The following is a 25,426-nucleotide window of genomic DNA, read 5'->3' as shown; positions in this document are numbered from 1 at the left end:
CCTTTCTGTGTCTTTCTCTTGCCTCAGATGCAGTACCAGAGGAGCTGGTGGAGCCTTTCTACAGGGACCAGTACAACCAGGAGCACCTGAAGCCTCCGGTCGCCTGCCTCCTTCAGTCTGCCGAGCTCTACTGCCGGGCGGGGAGCCTGATCCTCCGAAGCGATGCCGTCAAACCTTTACTGGGACACAACGCCGTCATTCAGGCCCTGGCCCAGAAAGGCCTGTACGTCACCGACCAGGACCGACTGGTCACGGAGAGAGATCTGACCAGCACGCCCATACACATGGTGAGTTGAGATGTTCCTGACATGACTGGATTCAGTGAAGAAGAAGAAGGTTAAAACATCTGCTGTTTGTACACAATTATATTCAGTGTCCTTTACCTCCATCAGCTTTGTACTGCACTTTCATACTTAAAATCCATATATAACCGTGAAAATATAATGTGTGACATGCTAGGACATGATTATATCACACTCTGTTGACTGCCGAAGTCACACATGTAGGTACATGAGGACATGATCTATGGCTACACCCAATGGTCCATTTTGTTAATTGCCTATAAAATGTTCACAACATGAGCTTATGCCATCAGGTCTTATGATTACTTAATGTGACCAGCCACCAGTCATAAAACGTGAAATTACAACACTGTAAAACAGATAACGGCAACAAATCCTCACATCTACTGTAAATGTTTGTCACGTTATCTTGACAAATGGCCCAAATTAATTGTCCGGCTTGTCGGCAAACAGCTTTCATTGATTAGTCAATTAGATTTAATTGTTTGAGCTTAATATGGCAGCGGATGTTAATGTGCACTTAGCTTCATCTACCCTCATGAGGAATACGCAGGTTATATGATCGTGTGTTTTCATGTACGTCTCCGCAAGTCCTACTGTTACACTGTCCTCCAAGATCTGTCCTGTTGAGAGAAAAACAACCGCTAATGATGGGTTTCCTATAGCAACCCATTACTCACTGTTCGGTCTCTGTGTCATTAGACAAACATGCCTTAGCTCACACCATCAAGAGATATTGTAGATAGAAGTAGCATGTTATCAAAGCTACATCCAGCCGGAAGAACGTAACAATCATTGATTAATCTGATAATTTTTTATTAATTTAGTCTAAAGAATGTCAAAAACAATTAAGAAAATATAGATCATCGTTGTTATCGCCTAAATTATTTCTTTATGCGACTTTGCTTGGCTTAACCAGAAATTCTAACCCAAAGGTAATCAGTTTACAATCAGTTTAGTGTAAAGCCTTCACATTTGTGAGTTTTGCATTTTTTTTTTTTTTTGCTCAAGAAATGACTCGATCAAGTAATTGTTGATAATTTCCAGTGGATTAACTGATTAACTGGCTAATTGTTTCAGCACTCAAACAAAATTAGAGACAAAAGAAGACTGAGCGAATGGTTAATTTATGATGTTTTACTTATGAAAGGAGTCTGTGGCGGCAGATCCAGACACACTGCTAGCACACGCATGGCTGGAGGACTGGCGCATTCTGCTGACTGCCAACAAGGTCGTCTGCATTGCAGTGCGCTCATTCCACCCTCCCTCCTCCCCCCTCCCTCCCTCCCCTTGTCTCTGTGTCTGTCTCACAGTTTCTTTCCTTGACTCTCTTGTCTTTCTCCATGCTTGCTCTTCCTACCGTGGGCCTCGTTTCAGCTCATCTCAGCTCTTTTTATGTGGATTAAATGAGTCTAGAAAATGAATTTTTAACCGTATGTCGTCAAGCCGCCTTTGACCTCCTCATCCACTCCGGATTTTAGCTTTATTTTGGTAGCCCTCCTCTGATGCTCACTGTTCATATTGCTCCAGAGGATAGATCAGTCATAGTCTGTTCCATTTTCCTCTGTGCATTTGATTGTTCCCATTGCATCACTCATTAAGGATCTCACCACTGTGGGAGTGACAGGTGTGATCTGATTCAAAGCTAAATGATCCCACGCCCTTTCAATCTTGCAGAAGTGCTTGTGTTTCCAGTGTACATCTGCTCTGGTTGTCTCTTTATGTCTTAGTTGATTTAGTGGCAGATTTAAGTGGAAGCACGAGACTCGTCGATTCCCACACATTGACCTTCATTTGTGTAGCACACAGGCAGGGCTATTAGTTAATGTGTTTGTCCTCATTGTTACTTTTTGCCCTTGTGAATTCATTCAACTTGCTCTGCACTGTGTGTATTTGCGGACTCAGCAGGATAATTTCAGTCACACTGAAATTGAGGCTTTTCATTTTGGGTTATGGTATATCTGCAGAGAAAATGATGACCTCATGGTTTTCCAAATACAGGAGATAACTCTTGTCAGGCGAAGGAGGAGCGTGGCAGTCTGTCAGAGGGCGAATGACTACGGAGAGAACGGGAGGGAGAGGGGAGGAATGGAGTTTAGGGGCTGCCATTTGCTGCAAACCAGGAGGAAGCATGAAAGTAGAGCAAGCGAAGATAGGAAAGGGTGAGCGTGGAAGTCTACAAGAGGACATATGGAAGAAGGGAGATGGGAAGAGCTGTCGAAAGATGCAAAGGAGCAGAGTGGAAGGAGGTGGTGCCTTTTTGGCGGTCGTCTCGACATGTGTGTGCCAGAGAACGAGTGGAAAAGGCCCACTGTTAATGTGGCCATCTGGAAAGAGAGGGGGAGAGGAGGAGGGTAACAAAAGGGAACACACGGAGGAGGAGGAGGGAGGAGGAAGGCACGTGAAAGATATGTGTGGCGTAGGGAGGGTTGAAGGAGAGAGGAAGCGAGGGAGAAGGAGCAAGACGTAGATGTGCACTACTGCAGCACTGTAGAGGGTGGGGTCTCACAGTGAGTCAATGCACGTCTGCTGCAAAAAAATGAGAACCCCCCGCCCACTCTTCAAACGCACACACATGAACACCCACCTCCACAGAACGGCACACTCAAGACATGCATGCCCTTTTCTAGCCTGACTTTCCTGTTTCTCCTTGACTTTTTTTCATTTGCGCCTCACTCATTGCTTCCCCCAGCCCTCTGAGCGTTAAGACACCGAGAAAGTGACAGACGAGAGAGAGCGGGAGCTGTAATTGAAATTGCTGCCAGAGGGGCGTGCACCTTCATCTAAGAGCTCTGTGCTGAATGGCGCTGAAAGATTCAGTGGATTTTATGGATGTATGTGTGAGAAAGATAGCCGGCGGGGTCATTATTTTTTATTGGCCGTTTTGGACAATTGCACCGCACTGTCAGTGCCACGAACATCTCGACAGGGCCAGACATGTGGGTGTAAAGCCGTGCAATAAAAAAAACACTTGTAGTGCTCTGATGTAGGTCAGTTTTGAGTGTGTCCCTGCACTGGACGGACACTTGTGATGTTTGTAGAGAATGAGGCTACTTTGATTATCTGTTTGCTCAGCTGTATAGTGCTTTCCTATAGGTGCCTTTGATCAAGGGCACACACACACACATGCATGGCGGTGTACAACAGTGGCAGGAATGAATACTGATGCTCCTGTGAGATAGAGACAGAGCGTAGTGCAGCTCTGTACAGCTCTTTATGACCCAGTGTCTGCCATTTCCACAGCCTTATAAGGTGCATCTGTCACCATGAGTGGTTTAGACTTGCTTCTGTGCACATATACACACCCAAAGGTCTTTGTGAAGGTATAATAGGCAGCGCATGGCTTTTGAACTCAGGCTCTAGTGTCAACAGTAGTGTCTTTTTTTTTTCTATGGATATGTAGACAGTCTGTAGATATGCAAGCTGGGGCTCCGGACATGCTGTCCTGCTTTTTTCGAATCCATTTCTTGGACCATTTCAGACCTATCTGCACTCTAACATACAGTACATGCACACGAGCTCTGGATAAAACACAGACTAAGAAGGTTGTTGAGGTCGTATATTGCTTTAGTAGCATTAAGACAGTGAAATACAATCTGGTCCATTCTGACTTCCAGATTTAAGAATTTAAATGTTTTATTGCATGTCATAACACTGTACAGGATTTACTGTATAACACTCACAGGCAAGATTTTACAACTTCAGAAAGTTATGGTAACATGTGAATGCAGAATAAACAGTTGAAATTTGTCCTGATATTATTAATTGAAGGACTGCGCTTTTGAGGGTACTACTATGTGTACTATGCAGACACTGGGGAGCTTTATCATATCAAATCAAAGCAAATTAGCATAGGTTTCCAGTTTAAATACAAGGAACATACAAGGATTTGTTCTCTACTTTCACAGGGGTTGAACCAGTGACCTCGCGGCCCCAAAGCTTCTTCTCTAATAGTAACCACTTCCTCAGAATGGAGCCATCTTAACTTAGCACACTGAACCAAGCCTACCACCCATCAGCTGTATATAAAGATGGACGAAGCCTCTGTGACATCAACCATAGGTTTCCTAAAGAGCAGTTTGAAGCTCAGTGTAGGAGTTTTGCGCATGTCGCCATCTTGGCATTGCCTGACACCGAATTGTTTTGGCTAATTTGAAAAATGGGCTGAGAGGTGGCATGTGAGTATATTGTGTGACACCGAGGCAGAGAGCCTGCAACCTGTGAGGCTCAAATTGGCCACCACCTAATTTATATAGAATGTAAACTAGTAATGTTAAGAGTGCATCCCCAAATTAGCTGCAGTGCGTAAACGTGTTTATGTCTGCTGCGGAAGTGGGAATTTTAACATGGCGGTCTGTGGAGATTTACTTTAAGAGCCAGCCTCAAGTGGCCGTCAAGGGAACTGCAGCTTTTGGCTTTCCACGTATGCTTCATTTTTCAGCCCTAGATGCAGCCGCAACCAACACCTCTGAAGCAACTAGCGTGTTGTGTCCTGTTATATTTGTTTAATTTGGCCAGGAATCAGCAGGTTGTGTTTCACATTTTTTGGCGCTGTAATTATTTTACTTTAGAGCAGCCTCCGTTTAGCAAATGCTACGTTATACACAAATCCCTTATAAAACCTGCAAAAACACGCAGTCTTGTCAACTGAGAGACAAACATTTACATACCGCTATATACTATTTGTATAACACATTACTTTTCTCAACAATGTTACAAAGTGCTTTACAAAAAGAAACAAAACCCAAAAAGGAAAATCGTTGGCACAATGGAAGAAAAGATATTAAAATGAATAAGATCCAACTACAATAACAATATAAGATAAATACAGAAAAGGATATATCAAACGGAGAGAAATGTTTTAAGAAGTTAGTTTAAAGAAGGAAGAGAATCTCTGTGTCTTAATTTGAAAGGCAAACAATGCCAAAGAGTGATGGCTCTAGTAGAAAAGCATATTGCTTCAGCACAGTCTGTGGCCTTGGAACAGCCAGCAGCCCATGATCCATGTTTTTTTACATCCGTGTTCATTTAAAAAAAAAATCGCTTAATACAAATTGTTTGTCACTATCTTCTAAATCCGTGTGGCTTCTCGTCTTGAGCTCTGTACACACACACTTCCATGCACACACCTACACAAGCTTCTTAACACCATTAAAGATTTAGGAGTTTTATGCAAATGAGTTCAGAAAAGCTTCAATCACAGGAAAAAGCTCTGGGGGTTTCATGAAAATCGTGTTTTCTGGGTCTCCAGCTTCGATCTAAGCTGCTTGGCCTGTCTCCCTCTCCCGGTCACTCCTCGTCAGTCAGTCCAGCTGTCAGCCACACGTCCTGCAGCACCTCTGGAGGAGAATGCGTGCAATGTGAAATATCTGGCAATATCCTGAAGGGACATGGATTGAAAACAGTGTCTGTTCTCGGTTTCGTAAACAGTCAGTCAGTCTCGTGTTCAAGCACCAGACAAAACAATCCTGTTATTCTTTTAATATGCGACAGGTGTAGTGGAACATACTGTATGCCAAGCAGCATCATTTATGTCTTGAATTAGATAGCTTTTGGTTTAGAAATGTTGATCAGACAGAGCAAAACAATGGAAAGTGTCACCTTTGACCTTGCAATAGTTAAAATATTCTATGAAATTTTAATTAATTGAAGCAATAAATTGCTCGACTGAACAAAAATTTAAATTTGGTTTAATTTCTCCAACAACAGGTGACACTCAAGTTCAGTTTATTGAAGCCTCTCAACACTTATTTCCATGAGGAGTTTCTTTCCAATGGTCATTTTACTCCTGCACGCTCTCTCTGTTTAGACTGGCGCTGTAGCATGAGGTGATGACATTGAGCACCAGTAGCGGCTCATAGCGCTGGACCGGGAGCCTGTTTCTTGGGGAAACTCTTGGTCACACTGACTGCTGTACGGGGCTCTCTGGGTATGAATGAAAGCTTGTGCTTCGCAGCACAGGCTCTGCAGGGACAAGGTCTCTCTGGTTGTTTATGTCAGTTTGAGCACAAGACTCTAGATGTTTGTTCAGTTAGGTTGGACACACGGACAGATGCTTAGGTAAGCAGCGAGCACACGTAAGCACATACACACACACACACAGCGTGAATGTTTTTGGGGAGTGTGACAGGAAAGGGAAAGGGAGGTCTGTTGGTCTGACCGGCCTGGAATGGGATTAGAGAGGCTAGGAGAATGTCAAGCTTTGTGTAGGTGTTGATGGCTGGTAAGTGGTAGAACCACTCAAATAAGGTGAATGATTCAGAATTAGACAAAGCTTGAACTTTGAAACCAGCTCAGCAGACATTTAACAGAGCACTATGGTCTCAAATATCATAAGAGGTTTTACGCCCTTTCATGGAAAAGCTGTGGATACATGACAGGAAAGAAAGATGAGAGCTGTCATATCATATCTGCTGTTTCTGATGTCTTTGGGAGGCACATACAAAGGGTTAATGCTACATCTTTTCTTTTGGATATCAACAAAATTGCTGTGAGGAAACATCTGCTCCAACAGTTTAACTTTAGAGCTTTTATTGTCAATCTAATGCTTTTGGAAAACAGTGGGAAAGTAAAAGGAGATTGTAGATCTGTAGTTGTACTGATCTTTTTAATTGCTGTGTGTTTGTACAGAGTTCCCATCTGGCGCTCATAGACACCCTGATGATGGCCTACACGGTGGAGATGGTGAGTGTGGAGAGGGTGATGTCCTGCATCAACAGGTACTCCTCAGCTGAGCCATCGCACGGCGACGGACACATCCAGGAGCTGCCTTATGACACAGAGGATGCCATCACCACCTGGATCAACAAGGTACACACGGACATGTACTGTCCCTTTACAGAGGACAACATCTCATTTAGGGTACTGTGGGACATAGATGCCGTAACGAGCCATTTATACTTGTGCGATTGTCAGTTTGGCTCACTCTGTAAAAACGTCACCCAAACGCTAGTCGGCGCTGTGTATTTTTTGCCAGTCAATTTTTGTTTCCACTTCCTGCTTCACTTTCAACAATGGCGACTGAAACTTTTGACAAAATTTTTACGCAGACGTCTAAACCGCCTGTTACTTCTTATTTGACTGCTTTGGATTTAGCTGACACGAGAGGTGCTGGACAGTGTGTCAGCTCTCAGTTCATACACAGCCGGTCCAAAATCTAATATGTTTCTAACTAGATGGCAAACTGGCACCGACCACATGCAATGATTTTAGAGATTACCAAAAGATAAGGGACTCTGTCCAACACCGTCTGTTCTGCTAAAGCAGGATTGAGAGAGTAAAGTCGAACATTGAGCGGGCTTTAAAATTTAAGAGGACTTTAACGGATATAAATTATTTCGTCTTCTTACTGATTATTTTTTCAGATGAAGTTGCATTTGCAGGCCATGAGGAGGTGTTTAAGGAGATGCACACATTTTAAACATCTGTCTCTAAGCTTGTGTGATTTCTGCTCTATAATTTAGGCATGTGTGCATCTTTCTGTCATTTGTAGAGCCAAGTAGATTAAAAACATGGGGGATTGTGTAGCTTTGAGACATTGCGGGCCGCGTTTGGGAATGGCAGATGTGACCTTGTGCATCTTCAGGCCAAAGTGTTACATTAGTGTTTGCATGGACTCTTTGAAGACATAAAATGCAGTAATCATGGGCTATTTAAGAGACAGTACCACCAGTAGAGTAATCTTTGAAGTTGTTTTTACATTGTGCCTGAGCTAAAGTCAGCTGAGCGCCAGATATTATGTTGCAATAATATTTAGCCGTTAATGGTTGATGTCGGTGGTGAAAAGATTTTCTTTGATGCGTTGAGCCTCTTATCCTCGTATTCAAGTTCCTCCTGTCGGCAGCACAGACTCACTATTCAGCGTCAGAGTGAACCAAATGCCTGTGTGAAATCTGACCTCTCTTTCTCTCTGTGTGCCCCTTTCTTTCTCGCTCTTTCTCTCTTTCACCCAAGGTGAATGAACACCTGAGGGACATCCTGGTAGAGGAGCAGAAGTTGCGAGAGGCTTCTATCCAGGAGTCAAACAACACGACACAGAAAGTAAGTATGCACACAGACTCCGCATCAGTCATTCAAACAACTGTTGAGTTGTGATCAAGCATATTTTTAGGGGATTATCGACATTGGTTTTATTTTGAGCCACATTCTCTGCCTCTCATATTTTCATTTAGTCTTCAATCAAGTTAACATTATTGGATTTTAAACTTCTGCACATGAGCACATATCTTCGTCCACATGAGACACATGCAGACAGACACAGAGCGGCGCAGCAAACAGAGCTGAGTAAATCAGAGGGAACAGATGAGCTCAGTCTCGGACCAGCTGCAGAGAAATGTTGGCAAGGGTTGCCACACTGCTGTTAGAGGAGACAAAGAAATGTGGTAAAGGGACAGAGGAGGAGAGAAAGGGTGAGGAGGAGGAAGAGAGAGAGAGAGAGAGAAAAAGAGTGAAGAGGGATAATCAGAGACAGGGGAAAGAAATGACACCATGGCAGGAGACATAAAGAGGGACACTTGGGAACTTTGTCAGCTTGTAGCAAAAGAGAGAGAGTCGCTGGCAGGCGGTCAGTGTCATCCTGCAGGCCTGGTGGTTATGTAAGGGCAGTGTGACACAGCGAGTCAGTCTGCCGGCACAAACAGCAGTCAGCTACCATCCTCCTCTACACACTCGGTTACAGCACAGTCTGACAAGTGAGGAGAGGGTGAAAACATGTAAAATATGTACAGAAAATATAATTCAGTTGTAGCATATGAGAATTGGCAGGATTACTTCCTGCTATTTTGTACCAATACTTCCGTCACTCACTCTGCAAATAGCTAATAGTCATAACTTCCCATGAGTAAATCTGTGGTTTCAAAGTTAGCTTCAGCTCACTGGTGTGCTAATATTTTGGTTGAGAGCCATGCTAGCAGTTCTAAGAGGCCGCACATACACTGTTTTCAGCTAAATGCTAATGTTAGCATGGCAATATACTCAGTGACAGTGCTGACATGTTCATGTTTACCATATTCACCAGCACGCTAACATTTGCTAGTGGCTAATGTGGCTAAAGACAAACAAACAAACAAATCTGACCCGATGATGGCGCAAAAGAAAAGTCAGGACCAAAATAAATTACAGATTTTTTCAGATTACATTACGAAATACATAATTCACCTAGGGAAAGGTGTGCTATGAGGTGGTGCTAGAGTGAAAATTAAGGCAATGTCAAAGTTAACAAGAACCCACTGAATGTTTGTGGAGATATTTCAGGCTGGCTGACAGAAAAACTGATACCACCATCCATAAAATCCCACTGCAAGCACATCTGAAAACATGATACAGTTTACATACAAAGGTTGTAAATTGGCTGCACAGGGTCATGCTGACTGTCTCCCTGTTCATTCACATTAAGCATAATCTTCTTGCTCTTTAAAGAGCTGCGGGATATCACGAGATCAGCTCGAAGTAGAAGAGTTTTTATTGGCTGTAGGGATTTCTTGGCATATTTTATACTTCTTGTCTGGTTTTGTGTCTGCATAGTGAGAGCGATCACTGTCTTACTGCGATCGCTCTGTAAGCTGATAACACACATGGGGCGTGTGACCTCTTCCACACTGACTCATATATACACGCACAGGCTTTGTCAAAGTCAACAAGTTACAACGAAGGAAGAAGAAGACAGCGTTTCAAAGAATGTGAGGGTTAACTGGGTGCTCAGTGTCAGTCAGCTGGTTTCCTGATCCATGCTCCATCACACAGCTCCTTCTCTGCATTATCAGCCCCAACAGAAGTCTATTCACTGATGAGGAGGATAATTTCACACGCACACACACACACGCTCAAACATACACACTAGTGGATGAGCACAAGATGCTCCTCAGTGAGTATCGTCTATTCTGGGACAGTGTGAAACGTCTTTAACTGTGGTCTTATGACTGAGACTGCGATACTGAACATCTGAATGTCTAACATGGGTTCTTACAAATATGACTCAGTGTGAAGCTATTAAAAACACTCAGTATATCATTATCATTATATGGGAATCAGGATTTTCTGCGGTTAGAAAAATCAGATTATGTCTGTAGAGGTAAAGCAATATGTCCTGTTGATCAGTTTGCAACATCTCAAGGACCTTTCATCAGACTCAAGTGGATCTTGTGGAATGTAAGCACAGAGGCCAAGAAATGAGCAGCTCACTTTTGGTGCAGATCTAGCTTTGGAACAGCGTCTGACTAGAAGGTTTAGTCTTAACTTAGTTGAAAAACCTTAAACTTATCATCCATCATATTTTTTGTGCATCCATGGGCTAGTAAGGTGAAATAGATTTTTTTTGGCGACATTAGTGACGTAGCTGTAAAGATTACAATTGATGTGATTGAGGTCAAGTTCTTTTACAGACAGACATGATCCCCAGAGGATGAAACCCAATGACTTTGATAAATCCACAGCATGTAATTTAGCACCATTATCAGATTAAAACCAGCCTTTATGAGCCTCAGATGTTCATTGCGTTTAGAGCTAAGTGGCAAATGTTAGCATGCTAACATGCAAAACTAAGGCGGTAAACTTTATGCTGAATGATGCTGACAGTTTTTATCTTGAATCATTGCTTTGTACAAGCTCACAGAGCTGCTAGCATGGCTGATGAGTCTTGGTCTTATATTTCAAAAGGAATTACAGTGTAATAGTTGTGACGATGAATTCCTTTTTGTAATATGAAATGGTCTGTGGAGGTTACTGTAGAATTTTATGTAAAGAACAATGTTGTTAAAGGTCAAAGGTCTGACTTCCCTCCAGGTACACTACATTCAACAAGTCAAGTCTACAAGTCACACCACTATTAGCTATTTTTGTATGACAATTCTGATTTAGATAAGACAATGAAATAGTTATTTAAGTTACTTTTTTGTCAAGTGTCCGTCTGGGCTCGACAACGGCTACAACCTCTCTAGCAGATGCATCCGCAATTTTGATGCAGGTGAAACAGGTCTGAAAATGTGGACACATTTTGAGGACTGTGTCATTTTTCGTCGAGGTGCAACATCTCATAGTTCTTTCAAGAATTAGTTAATCTGTCCCCTAGCTGTAGCAGTGCAGTAGCATCGTGAAGATTTTCCCTACTGTTGGCCTAATGCCTCTCCCGCTCTCTCTTGTTGTTGTCAAATCATCATCCACCATCAAGTCTCCTAGCAAATGGTACTGGAGATTGGTACCTGTAAGTCCATTCATTTAAAAAAAAAAAAAACACCTCCCCTCCCTTAAACCCACCTTGTTTTGTCATCGCATGTGTCCCTGACGCCCGTCACAGTTTGGTCAGATACCTCTAACTCTTCCCTCATCCCCACACACTCGGAAAAAAAGATATTGTAATCATGTAATCATGTTTGACCTACATAATTTTGTCAGGGAGTTTAGCCTCTAAGAGCTAATTACAGTCCAGTAGCATGATAGCATGATCACATCCACACCAGATGTTGTAATTGAACATAATGACCCTGCCTCTATATTATTAGCGCTCCAGTTTGCCTTCTGTTGTTTAAAGTGGGGGAAAAAGCAGTCATGGATTTACTGTATTAAATATTCATACTGTACAAACCAAACTACATGAACGACAGCAGTTTGTTACTCACGGATCGATTCACGGACGGAGCTGGCTGTCAGACAGTGCTGTGATCGAAGTGTCCATCATATCTGCTGTTAAATGCAAACGTGACAAAACCTGTGTGTGTATTTATGGGCCGACTGGGAGTACCGGTATCCTGAAGGCATGTGTAGCGGTGTTGTCTCTGTTACTTTTACAAGCCCAGAGAGACAGAGAAAACCCTCAGGCTGTAAAGGATGACACTGATTATTATTAAACTGTAAATCACATGCGTTGTCTTCTGCGGCAGTCTACCTCAGTGTCATTTAATTCTCAACAGATGTACAACGTTGCAAACCATTCATTTGCTAGCATGCATGCAGAGAACTAACCACCCCTCGCCACCAATCACAGAAAGAAACTGTGTTACGATCCCATCTTTTTTATTTAAATGTAACGCAAAGTTTGATTTTATTCTATGTATGCCACTAGGTGCTGATGTGCATGACCAGTTCAGTCTCCATTATTTGCTTGAAATTCCTCCAATTCACAGTTACCCACTTACTTGTCCGTGTGTGTCTGAGTCGTGCATGCAGATGGAAGACTGTGAATGTTTGTGTACCAATAATCAGGCAAGCCAACTGCACACATCCACCCCGATGACAAATATAGGTGATGTCTTTGTGCCGTTGCCATGGTTTCAGGCTCGCTACAGGAGGGAGCATGCCCACAAGAGTGCTCCGTCGCTCCCCCTGGTGGAGAATCTGCTGAAGGATAACACGGACGGCTGCGCCCTGACCGCCCTGCTGCACTTCTACTGCCCGCAGGCCATCAGACTAGAAGGTGGGGTCAATCTGTGACGGCCCGCTCACTGTCTGCACTTTCTTTTATTGTGTTTAACCCAAAAAGTAAACACACAAGACTAAAGTCAGTTCAGTCATGCAGTTGGGGAAAAGAAAGAATGGCATTCAGTGGCATTCAGTGAGTGAATCTCAGCTGGGCAGCACAAAGGACGCTGTCTTCTGTTCTCACTGCCGCTGTAACTACACAATACATATGAATAGGCTACTCGAAACAAAGAGTGTATTTATTATCCATTAGCCTTTGTCTTATGAGGTTTTAGAAGATTAATACAATTGTTAAAGTGTTTTCTGAAGGGTTTTTTTAGGCATCAGTACCTCTTTCCATAATCCTAAACTATTTTGGGGCCAGTTTGATCTTCCTGTGTTTGCTGTTAATGGTGAAACTAGAGGACTATGCTGAGGTTGATGACTCAGGAACGCCTGATATGATTTAGGACAGACATGGACAAATTGGACAAAAGAAACAGGACTTGTTTCCTTTCAACTTGCATCCTCTGTCATTTCTGAAAATGCCTGGGGCTGGAATGTGATTGGTCATGAGGGGGATGTGACGGCGAGCCGTTAGAGGAGTAGCTGGCTGCCGTTTCATTCGTTAATACACAGGATTAGATGTTACAATCCCTTGTGCCAAGATCAAAACACATTTAGAGGCCCTGTCCAACTGAGAAACGCTAACAACAAGTCAAGGCGTTACGAGATATGAACTAAATAAATGCTGCTGGCTTGTGCAGCCCGCTCAGCTGCTAAACAAACGAATATAGCAACCAACCAACTAACACAAAGACATCAGATACCTGGCCTAGTCAACGGCAGTGTGCAGCATGTCTTTGGGGTTTTCAAGTGGGCACCTCCCTTCACCGATGTTTCGTTAAGTTAGGCCCGCAACACCTCAAGAAGGCTTAACAGTGAATTCCAGCGTCCTGGATTCACCCCCCTCAACGCTGCCACTGCACAACCCCGTTGGAGGATGTGACGGCGAGCCGTTAGAGGAGTAGCTGGCTGCCATTTCAAAGATAAACAAAGCTCATGTCGGTGCTCTGAGACGGTTGGGATCGAGTGCAGTTCACGGGCGGCTCGCACACATGTGAACCAGATGTGAGAGCAAGCTGTACTTTATTTAGGTTTCTCTCTGCCAGCTTGATTTACTCCAAAAATAATAAAAAAGGACAGTGAATCACAGAGTGACGTCACTCCAGAGAAAATCGCTCCCTGTCAGTGCTCCGTTCCCTCCTGCCAGACATCCTACACATTCTTGGGCTGTCTTTACAGTAACGTCAGGGGAAAAAAATCCTGATGATTCATCTAGAAGGAGCTGAGGACGGTTTGAAAAGTTTGAATTGTTTCAAGGAATCTGAGTGGTTCAGTTCAGCTACTGTATATGGCACAAATAGGAGCGGGAAAAGTAGGGTAATTATCTTCTAGCCTATTCTTTTTTTAAACATAAACTAAGCCTTATCTTTTCCTTGTCTTCCTGTCTGGCCTTTGCTATTACCCCTCCCTTCTGTGTGTGTGTTTGACCCCTCCCACGGCTGAGCAGATATCTGCCTCAAGGAGACTATGTCTCTGGCTGACAGTCTGTACAACCTCCAGCTGGTGCAGGAGTTTTGCAGGAACAACCTCAACCACTGCTGCCACTTCAGCCTGGAGGACATGCTCTACGCACATGCATCCATAAAGGTAGGCTGGCTGGCATTCGGACACTCAAAGAAACGTATGTGGATGATGTAGAAAGTTTGTCTGCTGTGGATGCTGCTGAAGAAGAAGGAGTGAAAAGAAACGTTTTTTTTTTGGGGGGGGGGGTAGCAGGAGAGCATTGGGTGGGTAAAAATGAGTCACGCAAGGAAAAGTTAAATAATGAATGTGAGTGTTGGCTTGGCTCTCACAGGGATTGTTACTGTGACTGTGTGTGTGTGCGTGTATTACGGGAATAAAGAGCATTTTGCTACAGTGAGTACTGCTTTGCTGCCAGACTATGCATTTATATTATTGCGGCCTGTCTGAGTATAAATGCTGTATGAGGACAGCACCACCCCAGCCCACTCCCTGCTCATACAGAGGACAGATTCTACTCAGAAGAGAGTCACAATCCTGACCCGTCTCCGCCTGCCTCTGTTGTTCTCTTCCCTCCACAACCCTCCTGTTCTTACCAGATACTAAATATGTGAATTTTACATTTGTTTCCGATTAATAAAAGACGTACTGTGCAACTTTAAGAGCATCTCCGTGCCGTCCAGAGTTGGTAAATAGTATGCGGAGAGCGTGGGTCGAAACATTCAGATTCAAGTCACGGACCGAGCTCGCTGGGACTTTCCATTCCTCAGAACAGCTCAGCAGACACTTTTCACACTTGTGCACTTTTTGCTTTGTAGCGCTGTGTCTCTCTTCATTCCTCATCCACTGTATTGTTTATAGTGTGTGTGAACGTTGTCTATATAGGGGTAGAAAGGCACAATGTTGGGGGAGGTGGTCGTGAAGAGCAGTTAAAGTCTCTGGCATGCTGCCCATTCACTGCAGACTCTTTGCTCACAGAATCTTAACAAGTGTTTGTGTGCATGTGCCAATGCATTTAATATATCACATGGAGAGAAATGTTATTTATGTTGTTGAGCGGTTCACTCTGCTGTGCAGCTAATGATGCAGAATGAGTAACTGCGGTTTAGAGTAGTAGAAAATTAAAGTTTTTTGTTGTTCCATCCTTATTAGAGGAGAAATTACGTGGCTTAATGAGAAGGAAATCATCTGCACAGACCTCCTGAGCCTTTCTGTTTATTACATGAATGCATTTGTCACTAATGTGGATTAGTCACTCGCTGCTTGGTGCATCCATCTGAGCATATGTGACATATTTAAGCTAAACTCCAGATGGTGTTTCTGGCAAATTTCAGGAGGAGTCTGGGTTTGACATTAAACAACTCAGACAATGAAACATGTACATATATTCAAAGTACTTGCACACACGCGCGCACACACACATCTAAGCCAGTTACCTAGCAACTATTGGCTGGCTGTGACCTCATTGATCAGTCAGAACGTTATATAAATTGCGATTGTATCATCTGTCACCTTTTACGGAGACATGTGGGGAGAAGGAGCTGCGAAGAACCCTGTGCTAGTGACATTAATCCTGCATGTGTAAGTGCAACATTAACCACAAATGTGCGTGTGGTCTTGCAGAGTAACTACCTGGTGTTTATGGCTGAGCTTTTCTGGTGGTTTGAAGTGGTTAAACCCTCATTTGTACAGCCCAGAGTCTTCGACCCAAACGGTACAGTACGACTTTACAACATTAGCACGCTGTTAATAACTGTAACAGTGATTATTTGCTATATTATGCATTGTAATTGTTATGTCTGTTGATCAGCTCACTGTTGCAGTTGTGTTTTCTTCTGCAGCCGCCTGTGAACCTGCATCCACCTGCAGAAATATGGCTCCTGTGTCCAGTCCAGTCAAACAGAGCTATGCAGACAGACCTTCCAGCCCGGAGAACATCCCCGCTGAAGGTAAATATCAATCATAAGTTGTGATCTGTGAGATTCAGGTTGCGTTGTAAGAGAACTTAAAAACTGCCTGTGTCCTTTTCGTTTATTTATCAGTTAGTTTGAGCCTTGCATGTGCAAAATGCTCATTTATAATAGGTTACACTTTTAAAGTCACTGCACAATCACAATGGACAATGTTTAGGGAAAATTTACCCTTTACTTTTATTGAGTTTGCCTATTCGTAACTTTTGTTTGGCTTAAATGTTTTTTAATAACCATTGCCAAAAGCAGCGAACTGGACATGAATACTGAACAGTTGGAGTGTGGATGTGTTTTGATTTGAATCCAGAGGCCCCCTAGTGGCTGATTCACAGCTGTGCAACCTGTCCTGTTATGTATTAGAATGGACTATTTGATCATTTATATTCACATGTACGGTGAAAAACAAACAAATCTGTGTGTCTTACAGGTGTAATGAAGAGATCTACCTCCATGTCCTATGTTGATGGCTGTGTTGGGACATGGCCCAAAGAAAAACAGTCAGTACATCAGCCCTGCTAAAGCATAGCTTTGTTGACCTACATGTATCAAGTGTTCTGTGTGGCCCTGCTAAAATAAACAACACATTTCCTTCCCTCTTCCCTTGCCAGCTCCTCCTCTCGGGGAATCTCTTTTGAGATTCCTCTGGACGGAGACCCGACCTTGCCGCCTTGCGAGGCCCCCGCCCTCAGGGGTATGACCCGCTCGGCTAGCAGCGACGGCCTGGGCTTCAAAGTTCACTATGCATCCAGAGGAGGCATGAAGCGCAACCTCTCCCTCGCGCCCGTCAGCGTGAACGGCCAGAGCAGACACATACCAGAGGAGGACGAGGACTTCAGCTCCCACAAACCTTTGGGGAGGAACAACACGTTCTCGGTCAAGAACCAAAGCAGGTGCAGTATAGGAGGTGTTGTTAGTAACAGCCAGTATCAGTCTGAGTGACATTACAGCAAGTGTAAACGTCACATATTCTACCACACATAATAAAAAGTAAAGGCAGTTAGATACTCCTGTGTAACAGCAAAAGATGGGATCTACTTTCATCTGGATTTCGAAAGGAACAGCTGTTTAAAATGTTAAACCCATACACAACAATAACAGATGTTTTCTGATGTTTTCATTCTGGATGACCTTAAAACATTCCTTCAAACTGATCTGTCACTGTCATCACTGATCTTATAATTTACCTGGTGCTCTCCCCAGATACTCCAACGGAGTCCTCCCAGACGACAACAGCCCCAGCAATCACCACGGCAACCACACAGGCCACACCAGCCCGTCGACTCCTCCGAGCATCGAGGAGGCCCTGAAGATTATCCACGACACAGAAAGGCCCCACGCTAGCCTGGGCGTGGGAGACGCAGACAATGGCTTCTTTCTTCACGGTGCAGAGCCATCTGACACTCCAGGGGCCCAGGGTCAAGAAGATGACCTGGGTTCAGCTAAGGCACGTCTAAATGACCACGACCCCAACTCCTTGTCCACTGATGAAGTTGATACGGGCATTCATGTGCGGACTGAGGACATCCAGAGCTTGGATGAGGACTCCTCCTCTCTGAGAGACTATTCAGACATAGACCCAGACTGTGAGGCCATGATGCGGTCGTGTCCTCTGCCCGACCGGCCCACGACGGAGAAAAGCCAGGAGGGAGGACGCAATAGTGTCGGTGACAGCAACTCTGGGAGGGGAGATGGAGGCGACAGAGGCAGCCCCTGCCCCAGTTCAGCACCCACACTCCCCAGGTCACACACAGTCAGTCCTACCTCGTCGTCCGGTGGTTCTGGGGGCGGCATGGTGCGGATGACGAGCTTCGCAGAGCAGAAGTTCAGGAAGTTAGAGGGAAGGAGCAGTGGAGGAACCACACCGGAGAGTTCAGATCTCAATGTACCGTACACACACCCGACAAAAAGCCTTCCATCTCAGGTTTGTGGTCCATTCTGTTCCCTCGCACAAATGTTCCTGTGTTGTCCTGAAAAAGCAGAATGCAGTTTTCAGAAACGTACGTTGGCACTGAATTAATGTCAGTGATCTTCACACTGTTTTTTTTCTAGATCTCTACCCCTCCCCTGCCAATCACATCACCCTCTCCAATAACTCCTTCACCCAGAGACCCCTCCCACCTCATAGCCTCAGAAATGATTCAGCTGAGGATGAAGCTTGAAGAGAAACGGAGAGCCATTGAAGCCCAAAAGAAGAAGGTAAACAGATGAACAGCAACAGATGTTCCCTGTGGTGTAGTGTCAATATGTGAGAGTAAACATCGTGTTGCTCTCCTCGCGTTCTTCAGGTTGAAGCAGCTTTCACTCGGCACCGCCAGAGAATGGGCAGAACTGCCTTTCTGAATGTAGTGAGAAGGAAAGGAGTGACAGCCCCCATGAGCCCCAACTCGGGAGGAGCAGAAACACCCTCACCAGAGCCGCTCACTTCCTCCAAGGAAAACAGCCAGGCCGCCATGGAGCGGGCGGAGAGGTGCAAGCCAGACGGAGCAGCACCCAAATCCCCCTGTGAAGAAGGTGGCGGTGGGTTAACCTTTCGACTGTTTCCCCATCAATCAGTCCATTACATCATATATAAAATGTCATAAAATCTAATTTGGCAGACTTTGAGATCCCTTCTTTTTACAGATACATATATCTAAGCAGAAGGGAAACTGGTGTGAAAAGAAAACATCATAAAATAAAATAAATGGTGCTCATACAATTTCCCTGCAGCCCAAGTAGCAAATGTTCCCAAAGTCAGTATTCAAAGTGCATATTCGATTGTGCTTTCAGACATTGTGAATAATTCTGATCCCAGTCCGTTCGCGTTTGTGGTGATACAGGTGTGACCCCAGGGGAAATCGACCTTGCAGAGTACACACGCTCCATTGAGAGGCTGAACACATCACTGGGCTTCCTGCAGACAGAGATGCAGCGTCTGGCCCAGCAGCAGGAGAAGATCATGGCCATGAGAGACCAGCAGCAAGCCTGGGTCATACCGCCTCCTGCTCCATCTCCACACAGGTATCGCTGAATTCTGGATCACTTTAAAATGTTGGAAAAATAATAATATAATACTAATTGTGGGTATTTTTTTAACACAGGCAGCTTCGCGAGTTGCGCAGCAGCAGTGTTACGGGCCGGGGCTCGGGCCGAGGCTCGGTGGGATCCTTATCGCCCATCCTGTCTTCTTCTGGATCTCCCCGCGCTCCCAATCGTTCCCCTGCAGGCCTCAAGCGACGGCCAGCCTCCTTCCACGCCAGAACACCTCGCACTCCACGGCCGAATGACCTGAAGGTCACCCCCTTCAGCCGGATGCTCAACACGCCCACCTCAGTGGACAGCTTACCCCGACTGAGGCGCTTCAACCCCAACCAAACCCAGCTCTGTTCTTTTGCCTACTTGGGCCATGATGAGGGGCCTGGGGAAAGCAAGAACCAAGACACTAAGGACAACAAAGAAAACACTAAGAATACAGACGAGATGGAGGAGAAGACGAGTGCTGGCACTCCTCAGGCTCCCACTAAAGGAATGGCCAAAGACAAGGAAGATGAGCAACAGAATGAGGAGAGGGCGATGAAGGCAGATCCCAAACAATCAAGGACATCAGAGGTGCTGTTTCAGCCGATGTCTGAGGTCCAAGGCACCACAGGCATCCGGGTCAAAGGAGACCCTCAGGACAGGAGAGACCTGGTGGAAGTGCCTCTGTCCGGGCAGAAGCCTCTAGATGGTGGAGGTCAGGAGATGGAAGGAGAGGGAGAAACGGGAGTAGACGTGCATGGAGAAGACCAGAAGATGTGCTGTGGATTCTTCTTTAAGGTGAGCTCAACCTGAATAGTCCAGTCTCTCTCTGAACATTATCTGTGTCATGAATTCTCTAGCAAGCAGCCCTGAGGGAATTTCAATCTGGATTCATGCCTTACCCCCAGCGAAAATCTGCCAGGCCAATTAAATAGTTTGGGCCGGCTTTATGCGGCCATGGTCAGAAGGGTCGTAAACGTACACGTCATTTGAGCATCGTCGAGGCGATTTTTTTTTCGACAAAAATGGCTCTGTTGGTTGTTTTTATCCTGCTTCGATATTCAGTTAAAATTGGATTGAAAGGTTACTTCTTATGAGCTTGGCCAATGGAAAGAAACTCAGTCGGCAACTACTTTAATAATTGATTCACTGGTGATGATGATGGTTCACAGTTTATGTCACTTCTCAAGCAAAACTGCCAAACACTTGCTCGTGGCAAACTAATTTCTGGACTTGGCTTTATATTTTTGTACCATATCAAGATACATTTTGCCTGTTTTTTTTTTTTTACATCTAAACAGCGACAGTTTTTAACATCATTGGACGTATTGTAGTTTTATAGAAAAAATGCAGTTCCCCACGGTTCAGCAGTTTAGCTGCACCCATCCACAGTCAATAATTTGTTATTAATAACACAGCCTTATGGAGCTGCTACGGGACGGATATCTCACTGTGTGAGCTTGGAACAACATGTTCAGTGGTGTGCCTGTTGAGCCATGAGCAGATCAGAGACAATACATGGGTGAATCCAGGCCAGAAAAAAAAAAAAGTCAGAATGCAAACTCATGTTAGTCCAGTACTGAATACCTTTTTAAAAGCCAAATACCACCAATACTGTATGAAGAATTAGTGTCCAAAAAATGTCAAATGGAGGCAGTAAAGTCGTAGACTAAATATTTATTATGCCTATGATCAGAGTTTCAGTCTGTATCTGTGTGTTCCTTTCCATTAAACACCAGGATGATGTGAAAGGGGAAGAGGACATGGCAGCAAAGAAAGCAGCTCTACTGGAGAAGAGGCTGCGCAGAGAGAAGGAGGCTCAGGAGAGGAAGCAACAACAGGAGCTGGACCAGGAGCAGAAGAAGGAAGCTGCTCGGTGCGCCTACTGCCAGATTTGGCATTAATATACAGACACTAGAGTATATTTTATCTTCTAAACTTGAGCGTTGTACACTAAATCCTATCTTGGTCTCCTTCAGGTTGAAAGCAGAGGAGGAGCAGCAGAGGAAGGATGAAGACAAGGCAAGGAAGGAATACATCAGGAACGAATATTTGAGGAGGAAGCAGCTCAGACTGATGGAGGACATGGGTGAAGTCATCAAGCCTCGATCTGGGAGTCTCAAGAAAAAGCCTCGGCCCAAATCCATCCACAGGGATGTCGTGGAGTCGTCCACTCCGTCCGTGAGAGCGACAGGTGAGCAGCACACAATCGGACAAAATGAACAAACTGTCAAACTGTGCGACATGCGCTGATCCACGCTTGCCCCGTGTGCTGTTGTGGTGCAGGCGTGCGTCCTCGAGGCTTCTCCGTGTCGAGTGTTTCTTTGGCGTCTCTCAATCTGGCTGACAATGACAGAGACCAGCCGGACAACAGGAAGAACAACAGGTGAGATCCACACTTAAGACTTGTTAGTGTGTACCTTTAAATACATTTCAAACACTAATTGTTCTATATTGTCACTGTTCAGTGTCAAAAAAATCACAAGATTTCTCACGTATTTCCTTCGGGTGGCACCCAGCACATAATTAACCGAGCTGTGACTTTGACTCAACTCTTTTAACCTCTGTGAGGTCTTCTTTCTCCACATCTTTATTCTGTTTTCTCCCTTTCACTTTTTCTTCCCCTACTTTGCATGCATCTTTCAGAGGCAACAAACTAGCCGCTTCCCACATCCCGTTTTATTTAAGCTCTCCCAAAGAAAGAAAGGGAAGGTTAGTAACACTGCGAAAAGACAACAATGTGTGGCTATACTGTAGCTTCGTGTACCTTTGGTTTAGCCTACTCTTCATTCTTCTCAGCATAGACGAACACGTAAATGTAGACGGCTTTATCTAGAGTAAAATACTTACGCCATCATTGTAGTTTTTGCTTTTGCATTAGAACGTGAGCTGTCTCCGGCGCTGCTTTCTCCTCTTCCTGTCTCTTACAGTATTGCTCCTGGGCTGTTGTTTGCTCTCTTTTCTACGCTGGCCGCTCTGTGCTTCACCAGTGTATTTGCTGTTTCCTTTCATAAGTGCTTCAGCTCATCTCTCCTAGCATCCATATAGACAACTCCGAGGCTTCGCTTTGCTTGGCTGAACACGCCTCTTGTGACCCTCAATGTGCAGCCTCGTCCGAGTATTTCAGTGTGATGTAATGCAAGACAACAGGCAGGGTTTGGAGAATTGTGTCACAGTGTCTGACCTTGTTTTATCTGTGTGTGTGTGTGCATGTCTATGTCTTATTGTTGGTTTACGTGTTAATTGTGTGCGTCTGCCTTTCATGTGGTCGGTTTTGTGTTTGTGTGCGTCATTTGTCTGTTTGTGTTGTGATCACCTGCAGGCCAGACTCTGCAGAAGGTTTTTCTTCTTGTCCTTCGGGTGGTAGTCGTAACGGAGAGAAGGACTGGGAAAATGATTCCACCACCTCCTCCACGCCCTCCAACACAGAATACACAGGTAGACGGACGTACGGTACCTGTTCAATGTGGTTTACTTGGATATTTATCGTTTTTGCAATCACATGCTTTTGCTTTGTTCACACAGGACCCAAACTTTATAAGGAACCAAGTGCGAAGTCTAACAAGCACATCATCCAGAATGCCCTGTCTCATTGCTGCCTGGCTGGCAAAGTCAATGAGGGCCAGAAAAACAAGATACTTGATGTATGTTTTGTTTTGAATGAATATATTTCTTCTTACACTGAGAGAAAATGCTGCAGTGATTGAATATGCGTTTTGTTTCGTTTTTTTTGCTGCAGGAAATGGAAAAGTCTGAAGCCAATAACTTCCTGGTGTTGTTCCGCGATGCCGGATGCCAGTTCAGGTCTGTTTACAGCTACTGCCCCGAGACCGAGGAGATCACCAAACTGGCTGGCATCGGACCGAGGAGCATTACCACCAAGATGATCGAGGCCCTGTACAAGTACAACTCGGACAGGAAGCAGTTTAGCCAGATCCCAGCCAAAACCATGTCCGCCAGCGTGGACGCCATCACCATCGCCAGCCATCTGTGGCAGACCAAGAAGCAGGGGACGCCCAAAAAACACCCTAAGTAGTGCCGTGTTGATGGGCAACATTTGGACATGCTTCAATGGACAGAAGGACAGACGAATTTGTGGATTTTACTTTTTCATTAAAGGGACATGCATCCCCCATTGAAAAAACTGGAATGTAGAACACAAGTGGGCCTCACAGATATTGTTACAAACGCAGAGCTGGCGGTGACACTCGGGACTACTTAAATGAGGCGCAAGTGTGTACTTGTCAGCATGTGTATCAATGTTCTCATGTGCCAAAAAAATAACAAAAAAAAGAAACTAACAGGCAAACCAATGCCTTACCTAGTTGAACCACTGAAGCACTGAATGTCACGCCTCGGACAGAGGCAGTTTGGTTTCTCTGAGTTGATCATGTGTGGCCTTATGCTTGTTTTGTGTCATGTGGATGCGCTCTGAGTGTCATTCTGTCAGCGCCTGTTGAAAAAGTCTGTTCGTCGTGTGTGTACACGCAGGTCTGAGATCAGATTACGCACCGATCCGTTGTCATTTAAAGGGTGGCCTGTCTGTGAGCAGAGGCAGCATTTTTGATGAAAGTTTCGCTGCTATATACAGGCATGTACTTTTGTTTTTGTTTTTTATCTACATGTGACTGAAAAACTTGTAGACAGTTGAAATTTGTGTATGTGTGTGTGTGTGTATAGTGAAGTGCCAAGAAGAGTGAGGGAAATACCTCAGTTGGGGATTGCAATTACTTTCCAAAAGTGTGTGAGACTATCGAGGATACAGAGGGCCGTCAACCAATTCTGGAAAGCACCTGCAATGGACTCTTAATTTATTTGATTTTGATAATGCTTTGAACATATTTTAAAAAAGCGTGTTAGATTTTATTCAGAGGAACATAATATACGATGCGTATATAAATTAAATTGGTTTGTATATAATGGCAGTTCCATTCAAAATGAACAAGTCCGCTTGTAGTAGCTTTTGAGTAGCTTTTATAATTTATCGGTATCAGTTTGTTGTCGTTCGGGGCCTTTTTGATCGTGCTACAGATGCAAAAAGTGTGATCACTCGATGGTATCACTGAAAAGACTATCATGTGTAGTAGACTAGACAGAAATCCCACACTGTGTCACCAGTCTGTGCAATTTAAGAGTGAATAACCGCCATCGACCATGTCGCAGTTAGTACTAACAAATACTGAAAATGTCACTTTAATGTGGTTTTTGTCTAGTAAATCGAGATTACACTCAAAGTGGTCCACAATTGTAAATAAAATGAATTCACCTATGATAGCACTTCAAGAGCCTGTCCACTGTTTGTCAAGTCTAATCAAACACTTTCCCACTTCAGGACGTATTAGTTTTACATTACTGTTACTTTTTTCTTTTAAATCATGCATTATTCATCAATATGTGTTGACACTGTACAGATATATTTTGGCATATAGAAGTATTTTTTGTATTGACATTTACCTGTTGGAAGTGTGTACTAATGAAACAGTACAGTCGCTGAAGGAAGTGTGTTGAGTGCAAAGTGTAGCTGAGGAGGCGAGGTGTGCAAAGTCTGTACGAGGCTTACGAGTGTGGTGTTGTATCAAATGCAGTAAGTAAACTGAGAAAATCATAGTATTTTTTCAAAACCTGAATTCATTTTCTTTTCAATTAACACAATATGCTCAACTGTTCATGGATTCTTCTTTTTTTTTATTCCTTTGAGCTTTATTAAAATGCCAGCTATCAATAGTACTCGTGGTGTCTGTGTTTTGATTGAAAGGTGCTTTGTTTTTAATGGATAACCTGCTCATATTATTCTCATCATCATGTATAAATTGACCTAGTGTGTCAATCTATGTACATCCACAGCATACAACACACAAGGTTACAAAATCTTGGCAGAAACCTCAATAAAACAGGAAAAGAGGGACCCTTCTATCAGGACCCGACAAGCAAACTTACAATAGATGTGAAGATGCAGGACCTATCTTTGTTGACACTGTACTTTAGATTTCTTAATATATTTTCTGTCACATTACTTGGAACTTAAAGCTTTTCCTGTTTGGTAACTCATCTTTGATCCTCAATGTGCGATGGATGCTGTACAAACACAAATGTAAATTTATCAAAACTATCTTCAGCTGCTGTAATAGGACACTTGAACACAACATTTAATAACTTTGTTTCTAGCCATAAACTCTATTG

General features: G+C 44.1%; 1 protein-coding gene across 3 annotated transcripts in view; it reads left to right on the top strand.

Moving 5' to 3' along the window:
• Window positions 1-25,047, top strand: part of camsap2b (calmodulin regulated spectrin-associated protein family, member 2b) — a gene marked incomplete at its 5' end in the record, with an annotated part of 29,663 nt that extends 4,616 nt beyond the window's left edge. Inside the window, 22 exons of one of the 3 annotated variants that reach the window (XM_084546173.1) lie at window positions 28-287; window positions 6,933-7,112; window positions 8,256-8,342; window positions 11,467-11,499; window positions 12,570-12,708; window positions 14,266-14,405; window positions 15,903-15,993; window positions 16,121-16,228; window positions 16,677-16,746; window positions 16,858-17,139; window positions 17,450-18,170; window positions 18,299-18,445; window positions 18,535-18,766; window positions 19,069-19,249; window positions 19,330-20,044; window positions 20,986-21,122; window positions 21,226-21,440; window positions 21,533-21,632; window positions 21,893-21,958; window positions 22,569-22,684; window positions 22,772-22,890; window positions 22,986-25,047. In XM_084546173.1, the coding sequence (XP_084402299.1) occupies window positions 28-287; window positions 6,933-7,112; window positions 8,256-8,342; window positions 11,467-11,499; window positions 12,570-12,708; window positions 14,266-14,405; window positions 15,903-15,993; window positions 16,121-16,228; window positions 16,677-16,746; window positions 16,858-17,139; window positions 17,450-18,170; window positions 18,299-18,445; window positions 18,535-18,766; window positions 19,069-19,249; window positions 19,330-20,044; window positions 20,986-21,122; window positions 21,226-21,440; window positions 21,533-21,632; window positions 21,893-21,958; window positions 22,569-22,684; window positions 22,772-22,890; window positions 22,986-23,282 (4,436 nt within the window). In that variant the 3' untranslated portion in view covers window positions 23,283-25,047. Of the gene's footprint in view, window positions 1-27; window positions 288-6,932; window positions 7,113-8,255; window positions 8,343-11,466; window positions 11,500-12,294; window positions 12,709-14,265; window positions 14,406-15,902; window positions 15,994-16,120; window positions 16,229-16,676; window positions 16,747-16,857; window positions 17,140-17,449; window positions 18,171-18,298; window positions 18,446-18,534; window positions 18,767-19,068; window positions 19,250-19,329; window positions 20,045-20,985; window positions 21,123-21,225; window positions 21,441-21,532; window positions 21,633-21,892; window positions 21,959-22,568; window positions 22,891-22,985 lie in introns of those variants that run through there. The other 2 variants (XM_084546172.1, XM_084546171.1) reach the window with 2 other exon arrangements.
• Between the last annotated feature and the right edge of the window lie 379 nt (window positions 25,048-25,426).

This window comes from Chelon labrosus (genome assembly GCF_963514085.1).
Source record: "Chelon labrosus genome assembly, chromosome: 6".
Lineage (NCBI taxonomy): Eukaryota > Metazoa > Chordata > Actinopteri > Mugiliformes > Mugilidae > Chelon > Chelon labrosus.
The sequence above is the reverse complement of the archived record's forward strand: the minus strand, read 5'-3'. Positions and strand labels throughout refer to the sequence as shown.